Source organism: Terrapene carolina, unplaced genomic scaffold (genome assembly GCF_002925995.2).
Source record: "Terrapene carolina triunguis isolate 2854851 unplaced genomic scaffold, T_m_triunguis-2.0 Scaffold212, whole genome shotgun sequence".
Lineage (NCBI taxonomy): Eukaryota > Metazoa > Chordata > Testudines > Emydidae > Terrapene > Terrapene triunguis.
The window spans coordinates 5,645,367-5,664,768 of NW_020664563.1; the positions used below are offsets into that span (position 1 = coordinate 5,645,367).

Here is a 19,402-nt window from a genome sequence, read left to right on the forward strand (position 1 = left end):
TTGCTTTCTCCTCCTTTTCTCTCTCTTCTCTCTCCTTCTCCTGTTCCCTCTCCTTTTCTTTTTCCCTCTCCCTTTCCCTCTCCTTCTCTCTCTCCCTTTCCCTCTCCCTCTCCTTCTCTCTCTCCCTTTCCCTCTCCTTCAGAGGGTCTTCCCGGGATGGTTTGGTCACGCAGCCAAATTTCTCATTTAACCGTTTTAGCTTCTCAGCACAAGCTGCTTTTCTTTGTTCTTCCATTCTTCGCTCCTCCTCCTCTCGCCGCTTACGGGCTCTCTCCACTGCTGCTGAAATTTCTGCTTGTTGTCGTCGTCTCTGCTTCCAAATTTCATCTTCATCTGGTACCAGTTTAGGGGGTAAGGGGCCCTGTCTTCCAGGTCCTGCCTGGCGATCTGGAGGTGGAGGCTGTAAAATTAATATTAGTAATGTAGTACATATCAAGCAAATCTTTAGTATTCAAACCACCTGGCTATATATAACAATATGCAGGTAATCCGTATTTGACTGGCACCTTCAAAACAGAACCACCCAACCTGTGAGTTGCTAGCAGGTTTGTGGGGCATAAGGCTGGTCCTAATTTCCTGCTGTAATTCAGGTCTATTGACTGGTGCTCTTGTTTTTTCTGATTTTAGGGCAGTGTTTTTAAAACTTTTGTACTAGTGACCCCATTCACATAGCAAGTCTCTGAATGCGACCCTCCTTATAAATTAAAAACACAATATATTTAACACCATTATAAATGCTGGAGGCAAAGCAGGGTTTGGGGTGGAGGCTGATAGCTCGCGACCCCGAGAGCAGTGACTGCTACTTGTGAAATCAGGAAGAGTGGGAAACAATGTTTCAGAATCCCTGAACCCCCACTCACTCCTGCAGCAAGAATTGGAGACATGGAGCTGTCCCACCACTCCTAGCAGCTGGGCAGAGGGTGTGGATGAAAAAGACAGGAAAATAATTTTACCACTGTCCGAAGTTCCCTCAAGAACCTCAGGAGTTATTAGATTCTGGGACCCACGATTAGAGAAAAGTTGAGAATTATTGCCTTAAAAGTTTCGGCTGGTGCATTTAATTAATTTTGATACCCGCTTTCACAAATTTTTACTCATAGCCATTTATTTTTAACAAAAAATGTGGGTGTGTAAGCCACAATGGGGGTGTTGAAAGAACTGGATTTCAGGTAATCTAACAAGCACTGTACTGCAAAACTTGCTGGGGATCACCAGTGATTTTATTTCAGCTGAAAATAAATGAAGGCGTACACATCTGAATGGAAAGAAAGGGAGATAAAGATTGGGCCTGGCCGGGGCACCCCTTCTCCCACAGCAACAGCCAGATGTAAAACTGTGCAAAAGGCTGCCCCTGAAATCTCCTTTGGGAGTATGTAAGATCCACAAAGCACCACTGGGGAAAAAATTCTAGGCAGGAGCCAGAGAAACTTAAGCCAGCAGGAGCAGACACTGAAGCATCCTCAGCAGGGATTCTTAGACACTGATGCTGCCAGACTGCATTCTACAGTTTACACACTGGACATTCTTTTCTGTGCTGTTTGCGCTAATCCCTTCATGTTTTTCCTCTCAATATCTTCACCTCAGCTGCACTCCACTCCTACTTTCAGTCTCTTCTCCTTCCCCTTGGTATTCCATTGAGCTAGTCTCCACATAAAGCTTCACCCACTGAATTAATCCCTCCTCACCCATGTGTAAAAAACTAACCATCATGAAACATACAACATTTGCAAGCCACCACTCTGTTCCCTCTATTTTTGTGTTACATCCCTTTCCCTGAGTTTTTGTCTTGTCTATTTAAACTAAGACCTTTGGGGCAGGGACTGTTTATTACTTTACTTTGTAGAGTGTCTAGCAACAATTTTCAATTATTGGCAACTAGAAGCTACTCTAATAGAAATAATAAATTCTGCATCATTCTTGTTGATCATAACACAAAATGCCTAATACTATTATAATCTTTCTTCCTTACAGGTGGAGCATACAGTCTGTTAATTCTCCCCCTCAAATTCTCTCTGATACAGTTAAGCACTTGACACTGGGAATCAAGATTCTCCAATGTAAATCAGATCTTCTGTCTTCTCCTACCGGTTGAGGAATAGATTTTGGATGAAGTGCAGAACCGCCCCTCTCATGTACAGAAGACTGTGCTGGTGTCAGACCCCGCTCCTATTGAACAAAGAAAACAGTGTTGGAGTAACTAGCTTAATGGAATGTATGGTCAGTCTTGCAGATCCTCTAAATAGAGACTGGTTTCCTGCTGCGTTTAACCATGTCAACGTGGACCATCTGAGTTCTGTGAAGAAGTTTAGATACAAATACAGAAAGGCAACAAAGTAGTTTTCACTTTTATGTTCAAGGGCAAAGTAACAGTCATATATCCAAGGAGCAGAATTTGGATTTAACACTGAAAAAAATCCCATATGCTTTCTATAATTCAGATAAGTGACAATTCCTGAAAGATTTTAAGTGCCTTCCCCCCCCCCCCCCCCCCCAAAATTAAAATTAAATATATTAAGTAAAACTTGGATTAAGTAAGGTTTATTTGATGCACATTTCAGGCTTCCCTGTCTTCACTGTAACTGGTGAAAGGAGGGGGGAAAAGTTTACCTTTTCAGTGAAATTCTCAGACAAAGCCAGAACTTACTTCCCTGAAAAACAATACTAAAGAGTACATCTCCAGTTGGGACCTGGGCAGAACCTACATTATGCACTTGCAGATCTCTCTGTGCTATGGGGTCAATTACAAAATAGAAGCCCTGAAGTGTTGCGTTTCTACAGAGTCTGTGTCTGTGTCTCTCCAAGACAGGTTGCCTGAAAGGGCTCTATTTAGAAGCAAGCTGAGCAAAAGTTCTTTTCTCCCACTGGCCCAATCTAGCAGCATGCTGTAACAAGCTCAAGGAAAGTTAAAAAATCTTGACAAATAGAGTGCAGTGAGAAGAACTAAAATGAAGTTTTTGATATCCATCAAAGAAGCTTGAATTGGCTATTCAGGGAAAAACAAAACTTGCTCCTGAAGTATTGGAAAAAGGAAGCATGTTGCAGACTGCACTTGCTGTTTTAGTTACAGAGCTGACACTTTTTGAAGGACACAAAGCAGACCTACTCAGGTAGAGATGTCATGATATCACAGTGGCTGCCACTGAGCAGTTACAATAAGGATAAAACAAACACAGCAAGTAAAAGTGACTTCATAGCACCCTGTGGTAACTTTGGTAAAAGCATATGTTTTAATGGCAATAACTTAAGACTTTCGAAGTGTCTAGGGAGGAAGAATGGGGAAGAATCCACAGAAAGGATTCTCAAGGCACAGGTAAGAGAAAATAAAACAAAAACAAACCTGGTCAAATTGAGTGCTTTTGCCATAGGGACCTCTGGCTCCTGGTGACTGTGGAGGAGCCTGGGTAGAGGATTTACTGCTAGACCGTTCTTCTGCTTCTTTCTGTCCATCAGGGCTCTCAGAGTCTTTTGAAGGCATATGTTCATCACTGCATATAAAAAAATAAATCAAACTGAGGGTCTGTTTTGAGTACACTTTCAGTAATACTTCTTTTCTCCCACTTTCTGCCATTTTTAGACTGCAAGCTCTACAGGGCAAGGACTGTCCTTTTACTACATGTACACATAGCATCTCACACAATGGGGCCTCAATACTGATTGTTTTATGTTACATTAATGCCAGGAGACCCCAATCAATTCATCATTTGAGAAACTAAGTTGTCAGCACTGATGGTCCACTGAACTGTCCCAAAGAAGTTTTCCACCTACATTAGAGCATGACCTACACGTGTGGCAGCTCAGAAGGCTTGGAACATCAAATTACCTGCTTTCCCTTTTATCTTTCTGATTACTTCCTTGCTCATCATCATCGCTGAAGTTCAACTGCTCGGTGTAATCTACTTCACTCTGAGCACCTATCATAGGAGCAAAAATTCAGATTAATATATTAAAAGTGTTCAGCATGCAAAGAGCAAGAGTCTTCATAGGTTCAATGTTCTCACCAGCCCAGCCTTCATCAGCTTCAGCATCCAGATTATCAAATTTATCAAGTTCCTTGAGTTCACTAGCACTAAGGATGGACGGACGCTCGACGGGTTCTGAGCACCAAGAGGGCCCTCTTCCCCGTGGGCCTCTAGAACAAAGGGAGAATGCAAACAAAACAAAAATCAGTTTATACAGCAATATCTGCTCTCCCCACGATAGCAACTAAGATCTTTAAAATCACTATATAAAAGATTAATTTGTAGTTGAAGACTAAAGCAATAGGCTATTTTAAGTACACATTACTGCTTTTCCCTTATTAGCAGAGGCACAAAGTTTATACTACTTAGCCATGTTTAGCACATTCTGTATTATTTTATGTATAATTACTGATTAAACAATCAGTTATTATTTGTGAACGTCAAAAAAAAGGGAAGGAGGAATATTTCTGAATCAAGTAGTTTTATAATGGGGAAAACTGAGTGAAAGGGCCCTGGGTCTCCCTTCTTATTTGTGCATCTCACACAAAGCACCATTACAAGGTGAGTAAATACTGTTTTGGTGTTTATAAATACTGAAAAAGGGTTCTCTAGATTGAAACTGTCATTCAGTGATTTTTTAATCTCTTGGAAGGGGAGAATGAAGTTTATATTGATCAGAAATGAAGAGTTAAGGGTGCAGGAGGGGGCTCCGGGATGATTTTGGGGTGTAGAAAGGTGCTCCGGGCTGGGATTAAGGGGTTCAGAGGGCGGGAGGGGGATCATGGCTGGGGCAGAAGGTTGGGGTGTGGGGGGAGGCTCAGGGGTGCAGGCTCCGGGCGGCACTTACCTCAAGCAGCTCGCGGAAGAAGCGGCATGTCTCTTCTCCGGCTCCTATGCGGAGGTGTGGCCAGGCAGCTCTGCACGCTGTCCCGTCCACAGGCACTGCTCCTGCAGCTCCCATTGGCCGTGCAGAGCAGAGCCCCCTGGCTGCCCCTATGCGTAGGAGCTGGAGGGGGGGCCATGCTGCTGCTTCTGGGAGCCGCATGGAGCAGCCCCCAACCCTGCTCTCTGGCTGGAGCGGGGCAAGCCCCAGACCCCAGCCCCCAGCGGGAGCTCGAGGGCTGGATAAAAACAGCTGGCAGGCCGAATGTGGCTCGCAGGCCGTAGTTTGCCCACCCCCGTGCTAGATTGTATATGCAGCCCTGCTTTTATCACACAAAACAAAGAGCTGCCCTTCTGGGTCAGATTAATGGTCCATCTAGCCCAATATATGGTGTCCAACAATGGCCAGTACCAGAGATTCAGGGGGAGTATACAGAACAGGTCAGTTGGAAGGATTCATCCCATCTTCCCCCTCCCCTCTTCTGGCACTCAGAGCTTTAGGGTTGCATCCCTGACCATCTTGGCTAACAGATATATTGTGGGAAAGGGTAAACGATACTTCTCTATTCACTTTTTCCACACCATTCATGATTTTATAGATCTCTCTCATATCTCCCTACAGGTGTCTCTTTTCTTAGCTGAACAATCCTAATCTTTTTAGTTTCTCCTTGTATAGAAGCCATTCTAAACTCCTGATCATCTTCAATGCTCTTCTCTGAATCTTTTCCAGATCCACTATATCCTTTCTGAGATGGACTGACCAGAACTGGACACAGTATTCAAGGTGTGGGGGCACCATGGTTTTATATAGTGACATATATTTGGTCACTACTCATGCAATTCTAGTATTTATGAAAGTTATTACCTGCTAGCCTCAGATGAAGTAGGGAACCTGCTGGGACCCTGCATTGCAGGATATGCCATTCTAGGATATTGATTAAACATCTAGGAAAGGAAGCCAAAAATTACCAAACTGGCTTTTAGATATAGGAAAAACTGATTTAAAAATATAGCTTCATTAGAACTGCCAATGCCACTACTACAGAAGCCCTTATGAAAGAAAGAGATTCTGTCTTACAATCCAAGGAGATTCTGTCTTACAATCCAAGGAGACTTAAATAGTGGGTTGAGCTCACAAATTACAATTCCTTCACTTAAAGGTAGGTAGTTGCCCTGCATGACATGTTGAAACTAAAGACAGATGGAGTCATGACAGGGCTCCATATACATTAATGCTTGTCAGTGGATATCAGCTGTGGCTGCACACCAGATTCTCTTTCCATAGGAAAGATATGGTCTAATAGGAAGATCAGGCAGTATGAGACTAAATTACAAACCAAGTAACCTCCTGCCAGAAGGCTGGGGCTGGCTTTAATGTCAATAGAACTTGCTCTTGGAAAAGGAGGTGTGCAAGCTTTCCCCTAGGAATAGCACCTATAAACCACCTTAATGGGAAGAGAAGAGGAAGAAAAACCCACACAGTCCCAAAACCTCTGTACAAAGAAGAACAAAAAGAGTTAACTTTTTTTTCTCGATTTGTGCACCATTTAGAAACCAAGCCAATAAGTACCCCAGAGAAGGAAGAAGATGTTTCAGGTTAACTATCTAATGCTAGTATCCTATTGAGTCAACCACTCACACCGATACTTATATAAGATACAGCAGTTACTTACATAGGGTGGCATCATTGCTTTGTACTGGGAAGAGACAGCAGGTTGTTGCTGACCATTCAGCTTGGGTTGAGGTGGCTGTGCTACCCGAATATCCCTTTTCTCTGCTGCCTTGGGGACATCATTCTGTTCTACTGGTCCTGTTGCACTACCATCTTCTTGGCCAAGAGGCTTAACTTCTTGATCAGTTGGAGAATTTGGGGTGTTGAGATTCTTAACTCCACCTTCTCTCCAACTAGCAACATCTGCATGGAAGGAACCAGTAGGGGAGAAAGACAAGCACAACTTTAAATAAGCTTCTGATTTGTAACAAAGTAAATAACACTTCTTATCCAATTGTTTTCTGTGATGTAGCAACACCAGTGCAAATGAGGAACATGCCTTGTAGTCTGTTATTCAGGCAGGTGGCAGCCACTGCAGATAAAGGGATTGTTGGTTCCCATTCCTCCTCAGCCCATCTCCAGATTGCTCTTCTCTGAGAACTTCCAGCAATGAAATTTAAACTGGCTAGCCTGCTCTACGCTCCACAGCTTATGGGATGACTTAGGAGGGGTATCTGTGCTGGTACTGATATAAAATTATTTCCCCCCAAGATCTCAGTGTGTAGATTAAAGTAGATTGCTATAGCAACTTGAGGTCTAAGAGGTCCCTGAAGAGAGACAGTGTCAAGTGGAAGCCATGGAGTAATCCACTTTTGAGTGGCACAGGTCAAAAGCCATGGAATGCAGAATGCTGTATGTAGAGTTTCTTCAGTTTTCTAGGCAGAATCCAGGTACACCTCTACCCCTATATAACGCTGTCCTCGGGAGCCAAAAAAATCTTACCGCGTTATATCGAACTTGTTTTGATCCACCAGAGTGTGCAGCGCCGCCCCTGGCCGGAGCACTGCTTTACCGCATTATATCCGAATTCGTGTTATATCGGGTCGTGTTATATTGGGGTAGAGGTGTATCTAGAAGCTCCCAGACAGATTCCACCATCTGTTATACAAAGGGGTGGACAGGAAGCACTAGCTATAAGAGCTGTCCTCAAAGAAACATGGAGATCTAGCAAAAAATCCATGAAGACTATGCAGAAGAAATTGAGACTGGAACATTAGCCAGGCAAGGCAAATTTTCCTACTTTCTCCCACTCCTTGCTGGTTTATTCTTCACCCGCAAACCAGCTTAGATTCTGATCAAATATACTGCTTCAGTCAGAGGTACCAGTGGCGGGTGTATAGAAGACAGGTAGGAAAAAAATGGAGATGTGAATGCTAAGGGAAAGGGGAGAATGGTTTAAAGGAGCTATGGAAGCCAAAATCCCTTTTTCTGACTACTACCTGCCTCAGGCCTGGTTTACACTACATTTAGATCCACCTAATCTGCCTTATATGGACCTAATTATGTCAGTGTACACACTACAGCCTTGTCCCACCAATTTAAGTGCCCTACTACACCAACATAATGGCTGCACAGGTGGCAGATACAGTACAGAAAATACTTCCCATGATCATTTGATTGGGACAAGGATGATGAATTTTAAGTGGAGAAGAAAAAAAAGTCACTTTGTTTTACTGTAAGGAACAGTATTGCTGGAATCAAAGGTGTGGTTCCCGACTCCCAGGCCCCAGCGGCTACACAGCTCACTCACACACTACTTCTGAGATGAAAGCAACCTCCTGTAGGTGCTGTGTGGCCTTGATTTGTTCTGGCCACATCTAGCTCTCTGCAGGTGAGAGAGGTTCAGCTTGTTAAAGTCTTAGTCAGAGTGTCTCAAACTTTCAAAGTACGGACCATATCTTATCAGAGAATATCTTGTAGACCAACTTTCCTCCCATTCACAGTTCTGCAGACCACACTTCCTCCCATTTGTGCTTATGTAACCAGCCACCCTTTGGCAACTCCATGAACTGCTCACATGGAGAATAATATTAGCAAAGTATTTTTATTTGTCATGACATTTAGCAACTAGAAATAAGAAGGTGCCAGCACCATTTGAATGTGACTAGCAAGTACTCTTTGGACCATGAGTGGACAGTTGACCACAGTTTGGGAACCTGTGAAGGGAACCATAGCCTAGGACTAAGGGAAATATTAATGTATCTTATTTCTATATGTAGACATTGTGCTGGAACAGAAGTGAAAGTGTGAAAATTTCCCCAGAGTAATCTCTCAGTAAAAGGTAAACACTGATATTTAAGTAAGACAAACACAAGGTTGTAGATTCAAAGAAAAGTAAAATGAGTAAACAAAAAAGCTGACAATATACTGAGGCAGACAGGTATGAAAATATAATCTGGAAGAACATGCTCATACAAATCTGCAAGTGTATGTAATGTAGAATTTAGGCCAATTCACGTTTGTCAATTTTCTGTTGAGTGTTTGAACTTCTAAATGACAACATTCCATCTATTTCATAGTGCACACCAGAAATCCTTAGTAAAACCCTATACCAAATTGTGGTGGGGCAGCTGCCCTACACCGGGGAGAAGGGTTAAGGCAGCCTTGGAGAGGTTGCGCAGAACCCCACCAATCAGGAAAGGGCTCACTGGAAGAGCCAATCAAGCGAAAGCTTGCTGGAGCAGCCCATATATAAAAGGCTGCTCAGTAGAGCAAAGGCAGTCTCTTCCTGGAGGGCAAAGGGGAAGGACTGTCTGCTGAGGAGCATTGGAGATACTGCAGTGCTGGGCAGGGTACCGGAACAATAGGGGAGCTCTTGGCTGACCATGGCCAGACTAAGGCCCTGAAGTAAGGGCAGGGAAGATGCTAGGGCTACAGGGGAAGTGGCCCAGGGAAAGTAGGCAGTGGGAATAGGAGGAGGGGCAGTAAGTGGTTGCCAGCTATAGGGTCCCTGGGCCGGGACCCAGAGTAGCGGCCAGGCCTGGGTCCTTGCTCCCCTTTACCCCTACTTGCCAATGAGGAGAGTGGCCTAAATCCAGACTGCAGTTTGCCCCTGAAGCCAGGGGCTAGACTAGAGACTGCAGTTGGCTACTGAGGCAAGTGGAAGGACTGAGGACCGCCTGCCCCCAGAAAGGAGGGAGACAGCGGGCTGGGGCACAGCCGAAGGGCAGTGTCCCGAAGAGGACACTGCAGTCCAGGAGCGACCCGAGTCCAGATGGTGGAGACGGTAGAGGAAGTGGAAGTAACAGCAAGTGACACCCCGCTAGTAAAAGGCACCCTTCCCAGCACAACCAGCAGGAGGCACCGTAGTGAGTCAGTCTCACACCACTACACAAATGAAAATTTGGCATGCATCTTCACAAGACTTTTAAGGTATACCTACTTTGTGGCCGTAAACTGGGTCCAGGTCCATAGGGCTCTTCAGGTGCATCTTTCTCTTTCCCTGACTTTTCCTGATCCCCAGCTGCCTGCAGACTGGGAAACTCTTGCTGGAAATAACTGTTTACCGGGACACTTGGACCTAGACAATTACAACAAAACAGTGTTACAAGTTTCAATAATGAATATAGTTTAGAAAATAGGACCCTATAGCTTGCCAACCATAAAGTTTTACTTTAAAAAGCTATACTATTTTTCAAATAAAACAAAACTGCGTATTTCATCCAAGTTTAAAATAATCGTTTGTGAAATTCCATATTCACTACTGAATACCAGGAGTAGTTAAATCCACTGAGCCAATTTACTTTCTTGTTGTACATAATGTTAGATGGATCAAGATAAGAGGACATAAAAAGTGCTAGAATAGCAATAATGGATCATTTGAACTACCTAAAATATTAACTGGTATTATGTCACATGGGGACAGCTTGAATAAGCAATTTCTCAACATCATGAATGCCAGCTTCTTGAATTAGCTACTTCTGGAGTACGCAAACACTACTCTTGGCTTAGTTTAAGGTAGCATGTTTAAGAAACAACCTGTGGTTGAGTTAACAACAGTGATCACAATAAACTTTAAGCTTAAGATCCTCTTGGAAGAACTCTACCAAAAATTAGTATGGTAACACTAAACCTTCAGAAGGGAAATTTTTAGGATGTTAGGTACTTTCTAACTAGCTTCCTCAAGAAAATAGTTCAGTAAAATTGAGCATGGAGGCTAGCTTAAAATTAACTGCAAAGGGGGGGGGGGGGGGGGGGGGGAAGTGTTTGTGCCATTTTGCTTTATGATATGTAAAGAAGCCGTAGATAGATTTTACTTAAAACAAAAATTTAAAATTGGAAATTAAGATAATCTTTCTTGGTTATGTATAAGATGATATGAACTGCAGATCTAGTAGGACTATAACATTCCAAATGCCAAGGAAATGAAGTTTAATTGAGAACGGAAGTGACTTTTAGTCAAACTGTTTAAACCTTTTTCTTTGTCAAAACAAGTTAGAAGGACAGATCTTTGAATGTTTACAAATCCCCAACCCTTCAGCTGAAGGTAAAGAAAGCTTGCAATCATTCTCTGGTCCTCCAAGGAGCCCCTTTTTGTTCTGAAGGGAAGATAAGACTATATTCTTGATGTTGTGAGGTAAGAATGAAGCACAAACCAAAGTTCTCAAAAGAATCTTTCATGCTTTCTTTATACAAACAAGGAAAGAGGGCAAACACCCAACATTTCCCCCCATGATTAACCGTTTGGGGATCTTGAAAGCTCTGGTATAACCAATCCTCACTTTGCCAAGATGAATATATATATTTTTTTTAAGCTTTATCATGGGGGTCAGCAGATTGGGGTCTCTGGAAGCCCTGCTATTACTGAGAAGACATTTCCTACTGCTAACAGCGAGTGGCAGGCAGTAGAAGTCACTTCATACAGCTGCTCCTATGAGGCAAAAGCAACTTTTCCAGGATGTCTTACAGTAAGCAGGATTTGGGAGGTGGTGGTGGGAAATGTTTATGCATCTTCAAAATACTGCCTGTGTGACCATAAAGTCTGAATCAAGCGATTCTGTCTGCAAAGTAACAGTTTCCTTAGTGATAAACTTGACAATCAAATCAAGTGGAGTCAACCTGAAATAACCACTGTCAGCTAGTGAACATTTCAGCTGTTAGAGACTTTAAAGATGGTGTTGAGACAACTACATTTTTCTTTATCTCCTACACAACAAGATCTAAAGATATGCTGCAACTGGTCAGGCATTGCACAAAGCTTCTGAGCTCTAGAAGTCTTTCCTTCTTAGTTAATTTTTCACATTATAAACATAAAACATAGCGAGAGACAAGAATGGAGCTGTGGAGAGGGAATTTAAGGAACACTTATCAACAGACAAGAAAAAAAACCTATTATATCATGAAGGATCAGTCAGCTGAATTTTATTCTCCCCAAGAGACAGCTAGAAATGCACAAGTTCCATCAACCAAGAACAGGCCGGAAATATAAGTTCATAACTTGTATGGCAGGTTCATCTGCAATCTCAAACTGAAGGATATTGGAATCAGTCCAAGACAAAAAGTATAATTTCCCTATTCCCCAAAATATCAACTTCCTGTCCAAACACCATATCGTGGCTAGTTGCATGAGATGAGACAACCATCTGATTTAGTTCTCAAGACAGCTATAAAATCATTAACTAAATTCAAACAGACATCATCTGTATGCATCTCGAAGTCACCAAGCATAGTCTAATTCCTGTGCCACCTCAAAGAAGAAGGTTTTACTGCAGAAGGGTGATGTGTAACCCAGTATGAGTCAGATCTTATCCCACTCACAGGACACTCACGCAAGACAAACTACAGTAACTCCTCGCTTAACGTTGTAGTTATGTTCTTGAAAAATGCGACTTTAAGCGAAACGATGTTAAGTGAATCCACTTTCCCCATAAGAATTAATGTAAATAGGGGGAAGGGGCTATGTTCCAGGGAAATTTTTTTCATCAGACAAAAGACTATATCTATATCTATGTGTGTGTTTTAAACAAACGATTTAATACTATACACAGCAATGATGATTATGAAGCTTGGTTGAGGTGGTGAAGTCAGAGGGTGGAAAAGGGTGGGATATTTCCCAGGGAATGCCTTACTGGCTAAATGATGAACTAGCACTCGACTGAGCCCTCAAGGGTTAACACATTGTTGTTAATGTAGCCTCACACTCTACAAGACAGCACAAAAGGAGGGAGGGGAGACATGAGCATTGCCCTTTAAGTACACTGACCTCACTCTAAGTACATTGCCTTTTTAAGTAGATCAGCAAGTTGAGACAGCCGCTGCTGCCAGAAAGCTTCCTCCTTCCTGAGCCCTGTCGTCCCCGCTTCTATGGAGATGGGGTAAGTGGGGGGCAGGAGCAGGGGGGAGGGGGACACCCTGACATTAGCACCCCTTTCCTCCCCCCTCCCTTGCACAGCAAGCAGGAGGCTCCTGGGAGCAGTTCCAAGGCAGAGGACAGGAGCAGTACATGGCAGTGGGGGGGTGGGGGGTGACAGCTGAACTGCCAGCAATTGATAGCCTGCTGGACGGCTGCCGCACAGGGAACTTAGGGGAGCGGGGAGTTGATGGAGGGCTGCCGGTCCACCCTGGTTCCAAGCCCCCACCAGCTAGCTCCAGTGGGCTCCTCTTTCTGCAAACAGTGGACAAAGTAGGCGACTGCTAAACAATGTTATAAGGGAGCATTACACAGGTCACTTGCTGGAAGATTCTCTGCACCCTGAAGTCTTTAAACCATGATTTGAGGACTTCAATGGCTCAGACACAGGTTTGATACAGGAGTGGGTGGGTGAGATTCTGTGGCCTGCACTGTGCAGGAGGTCAGACTAGATGATCATAATGGTCCCTTCTGACCTTAAAGTCTATGATTCTATGAACTTTAAATGAGCATGTTCTCTAATTGATCAGCAGTGTAACAAAAAAACAACAACGTTAACCGGGACGACTTTAAGTGAGGAGTTACTGTATCAGATCTAGTTTTGGAGTGAGAGATTTCCTATATTCAAGGATGGATGCCATATTAAACTTTAGGAAGGGCAGTGGGATGCCAACAATCTAGAATTGCCAACTTGATCCTAATATTTGCCCCACAATACAGCATCCAAAGACCTTATGCACAAGAATACATTAAAACATGCAAAAACCATGTCTATGCCTACAATATCAGAGGCTCAGAAGTTATTTCCATTGATCTTTCAGAGTAAGTTCACACTATGAGGATGGTTTGGACAAAGACAGATCACCACAATGCTGCAACCAAATCTGTTATTCAGTCAGAAGAGGCTTACAAGCACATCTCTCAAAATTAAGCCAATAAAAGGGATCATGACTTATTTTCTGTGTTGTAAACAAAATTGCTTCCTGATTCATTGTCTAATAAAAGTGTGTTATTTCTCTGGTCAATTACTGATAGTAAAAGGTCAAACTTTTATCCTAGAATAGTAATGAAAAATGCTGAAGAACTTAAGATTCACATTCCTGGACAATCTACCATTTCTTTCATAGTGTAAGAAAAAACCACCACTATTAATTCTTTCCCAGGAAAACTACTTGAGTCAATACTCTTTGGCTTTAAAAATACTGCAAGAGCTATACAGCAACAAGTGGAAAAAACCATCTTGTAGGAGATATGCTGTTTGAACTGCAGTTACTAAACTTCATGGTTCCAGATTTTTGGTTTATGCCGGGCCAGTTTATTTACCTGCTGACGCGGCAGGTTCGGCCGATCGCGGCCCCCACTGGCCGCGGTTTGCCGTCCCAGGCCAATGGGGGCAGCGGGAAGCCACGGCCAGCACATCACTCGCCCGCGCCGCTTCCCGTCACCCCCATTGGCCTGGGACAGCGAACCGCGGTGAGTGGGGGCTGCGATCGGCCGAACCTGCCGCGTCAGCAGGTAAATAAACTGGCCCAGCCCGCTAGGGTGCTTACCCTGGCGAGCCGCGTGCCAAACATTGCCGACCCCTGATATACACGATTAGCTTGACCACTGGGTGTTTACTGTTCCCCCTCCCATGCCAGAGAAGAGCTACACACATCCCTGCCACAGGCTGAGGATTTCTTTATTTTCCTTCCCCTCTTAACCCTGCCATATTCAAGGACTTGCACCCCAGCCATCATCTTCCCCAGGAACGCCAGCAAAGGAGGGCTGTAAAATTCCCTGTGAAGCCAATCAATAACACTACTGCTAAGTTGGCTTCAGGGATTCACTTGAGTGACAAGGCACTCCCTCACCTTAGAGGCAAGGAAGTTGTCTTCACAACACTCTCAGCCCCTGCTGTCCTAGGGAACAAGAGACAGGACCAAAAGAATATTGAGCCCAGATCTCCCACATAGCAGTGCCAAGCACAAATACTAGACTACTGGGCCAGCCTGGGTTTCCTCCACTTTAAACTTCACTTACCATCGCCTTGCCCACCTTGCTTGGTACTGGCCCATGATTTGGCAACAGGAGCTACTTCTGGAGGAGCAGGAACTACAGGTTTTGGCTGTGTCTGCGGCACTTCTGGTTGTCTGAAATGAAAAGAAACGCAATCATTCTTCACGGATGGAGGAGAGATTTGTTCTCAGGACAGAATGAGCAATTTTGTCAGAAGTATTAACTTATTCTGCTCACTTGTGCCTGTGATAATTATGGCATTGGAAGAACTAGGAACTGAAGTCCTAATCTGCAACACAATTGTACACCCAGTATGAACACAGGTTTACTTATTGTCATGCTATGTCCTAAAATCCTGATATGGACGCAACATTCTGGAGATGAACAGTAATTTACTCTACAAGTCTTCTCTTCTGAGCAAATTGTAAGACATAAAACTGAATTATGTTTACCCAATATCTGCTACTGTTTAGCCATGCATCAAAATACTTAAGATGACACCACTCAAAGGTAAATGTAAGTACTTTATTAGTCACTGCCTCCCATCCCTTTATACTCCCCCCTTTAAGCGATGAGAGAAGTAATACCAGAATAATGAAGATCTATGGTCAGTAAATTAAGTGAGATTTGATGTTATGTAAGAAACAGCTGCCAAGATGAGACTTCAATATTATATTTGCAGTATTTTGGTGCACAGGAAGATAGCAATTAAACTAGATAGGATACAAAATTACATCTAAAATAAAGCAGAATTTTGCTTAATTTTTGTTTTTTTTTTAAAAGATGACTGAAAAGGTGTTGGTTTTAACCTATGAATCCCTAAATGACTTGAGACCTGGTTAACACTTAAAGGAAATACTACTAGAGGAGAGGCAGAAAACAGTTGTAATATAGATAAAAACACAGCCATAATAGTTAAATTTGTGAACAGCACTGAAAAAGTTATAGCTCTTCATTTGGAATATATGTAGGCATACTGTCTCCAGCGTAAGAATAATGAAATTCATTTCAACCAGCCTCATGTGGTGAAAGCCTCCCTGCCAACAATTAACATGGCATTATTTCCTCTATGATAATATCCCGACATTTTAGGCTTTGTCACACAGCCACCAACTTCCTATTTTTCCTCTGGCCTTCATTAAGGTGTTTGCAGTATGACAGGACTTTCACAAGTTATACTGAATGAAATCAGTAAGTTGTTCTGTTGTAGCTTACTTTTCTTCCTCATGCTGTTCCTGTTTAGAAGCCCATCCTGTGCCATCTTTAGGCACAATGATTACATTAGGATCATTGCCTTTGTTCTCTGCTTTGAGACTAGGGAGGTTAGCAGGGGGAGGCATCCTCCGTGAAATGGCAACTTTTCCAAGACTCTGTAATCCATGGCGTGCAGCAACTGTATGCCAAAAAGAAGAAAACATTAATTTTCACTTTTTTCCTTAAAATTCACAATGTTCATGTAAAGCTACAGATTTAGTAAAAGAAAAAATTGTTTTACCACAATATTTAAAAAAAAAAGAAAAAAAAGGGCACTCAAGATTAAAAAGCAAGTCCCTTGAAATCTACATCTCACTGTCAAGCAGGAGTTATAAATTCCTTGCTTAGAAGAGTTCTGAAGCTAATTTATTCTGATGTCCTCAGGATCAAACTGAAAATAGATGATATGAGCCCCAAATTTACAGAAATGTTTCAAAACTAAAAAAAAAAAAACCTTTAGATATGGCAAAGATCCTTTTGCAGGACTTCAGAAAGAACATGTAGATGGGTTTCCCACCACAGCGTGGAATGAAAGTGGTATCACTTTGAGAAATTGCAACTGACCAAAACAATGAAAGTGACCGTATACTATTCAAAGGCACAAATAAACTGAAAAAAATTTTCTAACATCTTCCAAATTATAGTAATCTCAGAGGTTACTTGGAACAGATTAACTGCAATATTATTAGATAAAATTTTCAAAGTTAACTATGTCCATTTAAACATACTTAAAAGAGGGTCTTCAAAGATAGAATGGTAACTTAAAAATATAACTAACAGTCAACATTCCTTTTAACATTTGCCTGGTTCAATTCAGACCTAAAATTCAAGGCTCTCAGGGAATTTGAGTGTCATATTAGGGAAACAATATGATGAACTTTACTGTTAATGAAAGAGGAACTACACTGGTTTAATCTGGCATATTGCAGACAGACACTCCACAAGCTCTCTGTAGCTCTGTCAGAGCACCTGAAATGGAAGGTACCCATTCCTTGTCTCACTAGTTAAAAAAGCGAAACAGAACTTTTTCCACCAATGGGGATTAAGAACCAATTAATCAAAATCCAGCAAAAAACAGGAGATCAAAGATCTCTGCTTTAGGAACTAGATCAACTAAGTCCAATTCAACAAAAAAGTTTGTTTGTGTTGTATGGGGAGATTGGCAATACCCTGAACCAGAAGGCTCACAATACAGCCACAAAGGTGAATACGCTATTATCATACCATTGTTTTCCTCTTAGCTGTCTCCATTTTATTACATTGCTACAAAGACTGCAAGTAGACAACAGTAAAATGCAACCATATTTTTATAAAGTATTATTTATACCTTAAGACTACAACTCCACTTACTATAGGAATGGAAGGAGTGCTCTGACCCCCGAAATTGAAGAACTATGTTACAAGTAACCATAAGTAATATTAAAACTAAAGCCTTTGCCACCATGCTTTCCATCTAGCAGCTTTCTATAACATACAATTTGACATCTTGTTGCATTTACATCACATACTCCACATGACCAATCTCAAATATAACTGTACTTACTAGCAGAGTTACAGAACATAAAAATAAGTCAACTCAATTTACTCACCTGTGGTTTTCTGTGTTTCCAATGACTTTCCCTTGTAAGTATTAAATAGACTGAGTGTTGCATACTTTGTTTTTCCATCCTTTGCTTTTGTGCTCTGGCTTGACTTTTCCGACATTTCGATGGAAACTCATCGAGTCTGGTACCTCCTGCTCACCCCTCAAAACCAATCTTAGTATAAAAGAAAGGAAGAGTCAATTTCAAATCAAATCCTATATTACATTTTTAAATAAAAAGTTCATAAATACTCAAGTTAATTGAGAACATATTCTTGGTTTATTGGAAGTTAGCGATATTTCACCTAGAACACTCTGGGTACTGTCATTTTAGAAGGCATTAAATTCATAAACTCAGCAATTTTTGTAATACGAAAGCAACTATTTTAAAGGATTTCAGATTTAGCAATTTGAACTTTTTAATTACCTAAGTTATAAAGGGGCAACTTCTGGTCAATACAAAATCCTATGGAAAATGTAAGTCAAAAGTGATCAAGTGATGCACTGGTTATTCCTGCTGAGTTGGATTCTCTGCTCTCAGTATTTTTGCCCAATACCAGATAATGGAAGGAGAGCTGCTCCTGGTACTTCTGCCCAAACACAGAGGATGGAAAGAGAGTGCTTTTTTGGAACATGAAACCTATTCCAACCGGCATGTTTATTGAACAAACACATCCTCCCCACACGCTGCCTCCACAGAGAACAGGGTGTTTTTTTGTTTGTTTGTTTTAATTTGGGCATGCACACCTTTGGAAAGAATTATTTTCCACTGGAAGAGGAGTTTCTCAGGAATTCTGAATGGACTGCACTGCTTATAAAAAGGGCAAATGCCCCCAAAACATTTCTACAGAGTTTCACCCCTCACCAGCCATGTTCAGTGACTTCACCCACTCCAGCAGTCAGTAGTGTTGCTACCCCCAACTTTGCTGTGCAATACATTGGAAATATTTGGAGGTTCAGAAAAACAGCTCCAGCTCCTGATACCGAGCTTCCTCCCAGTTAGGATCCATCATGGAGACAACAACAAACCAGTTTCTGAACCAACCAGTCTGTTCCCTACCAAAACCTGGGTCATAACTGAACTTGCTTGCAGGCTTTGTGTTAAGGGAAGGAAAACTCCTTCAGTGGAGCTCCACATAGGGAAACATAACTATTTCATTTTGTCCCAAAGGCTTCAGGAAAAGCATTAGTACACTAATACCAATTTTTCCTGCTCCTGTACCTCCTCCCTCGCAGAGGTCAGTAATTCTTGTCAAAGTATGTTTGCTCTATGCTGGATGCACAGCTCACTGGCTACAATCCTGTCAGCAGAGGGAGGGAGAAGCTTTCTGTGGATGCGTTTGTGTATGGACCAAGACTCTATGGTTCTCAAAGCCACGGGTACCTCCAAAAATGTACACATCCTTCAGATCAAAGCAACTTAAGTGGGCAAGGCTAATCAGCAAGCTTTATCTTCACTCTTAATAGTCCTAAACAAGGTTGTTTTCAGGGGGCAGGAACTTAGATGGTATGTGGAACCACAGAAGTAGTTACAGTAGCTGGCTGTGTCTCCTATGCTCAGGAGAAGTTCTTCACATCAGGGTCCTTTCTCACTTAAAATTTTTCTCAACCTCTGCCCCCCAAGTCACCAACACCCACCTTCCTCCCAGAAAGGAAAAGAAAAGGAGATAAGAAGAGAGATGGCAGTATCCCCAGCTCAGTCTTGAAATGCTGAATTGGAGTGATTTACGCCCATAACACAACAAGCAGCTACTATTTCACTGGTCCCCTTCTACGAGCTTCTATGGTGGCCTACTAGCTTAGTCTGTCTTCTTTTTGCCACATGA

At 42.3% G+C, this 19,402-nt stretch overlaps 1 protein-coding gene across 1 annotated transcript in view; it reads right to left on the reverse strand.

The window, feature by feature from the left end:
- The window catches only part of LOC112107412 (protein PRRC2C), a 112,921-nt gene that overhangs the window by 67,546 nt on the left and 25,973 nt on the right, over positions 1–19,402 (reverse strand). The window contains exons 2-12 of the mRNA XM_026656194.1: positions 17,584–17,751; positions 15,956–16,133; positions 14,765–14,874; positions 9,776–9,913; positions 6,515–6,756; positions 5,707–5,786; positions 3,999–4,129; positions 3,821–3,911; positions 3,338–3,485; positions 2,086–2,166; positions 1–400 (exon numbers count right to left, since the gene is read on the reverse strand). The exon at positions 1–400 is cut by the window's left edge and continues 174 nt beyond it. Of these exons, the coding sequence (XP_026511979.1) occupies positions 1–400; positions 2,086–2,166; positions 3,338–3,485; positions 3,821–3,911; positions 3,999–4,129; positions 5,707–5,786; positions 6,515–6,756; positions 9,776–9,913; positions 14,765–14,874; positions 15,956–16,133; positions 17,584–17,698 (1,714 nt within the window). The 5' untranslated portion in view covers positions 17,699–17,751. The remainder of the gene's footprint in view (positions 401–2,085; positions 2,167–3,337; positions 3,486–3,820; positions 3,912–3,998; positions 4,130–5,706; positions 5,787–6,514; positions 6,757–9,775; positions 9,914–14,764; positions 14,875–15,955; positions 16,134–17,583; positions 17,752–19,402) is intronic.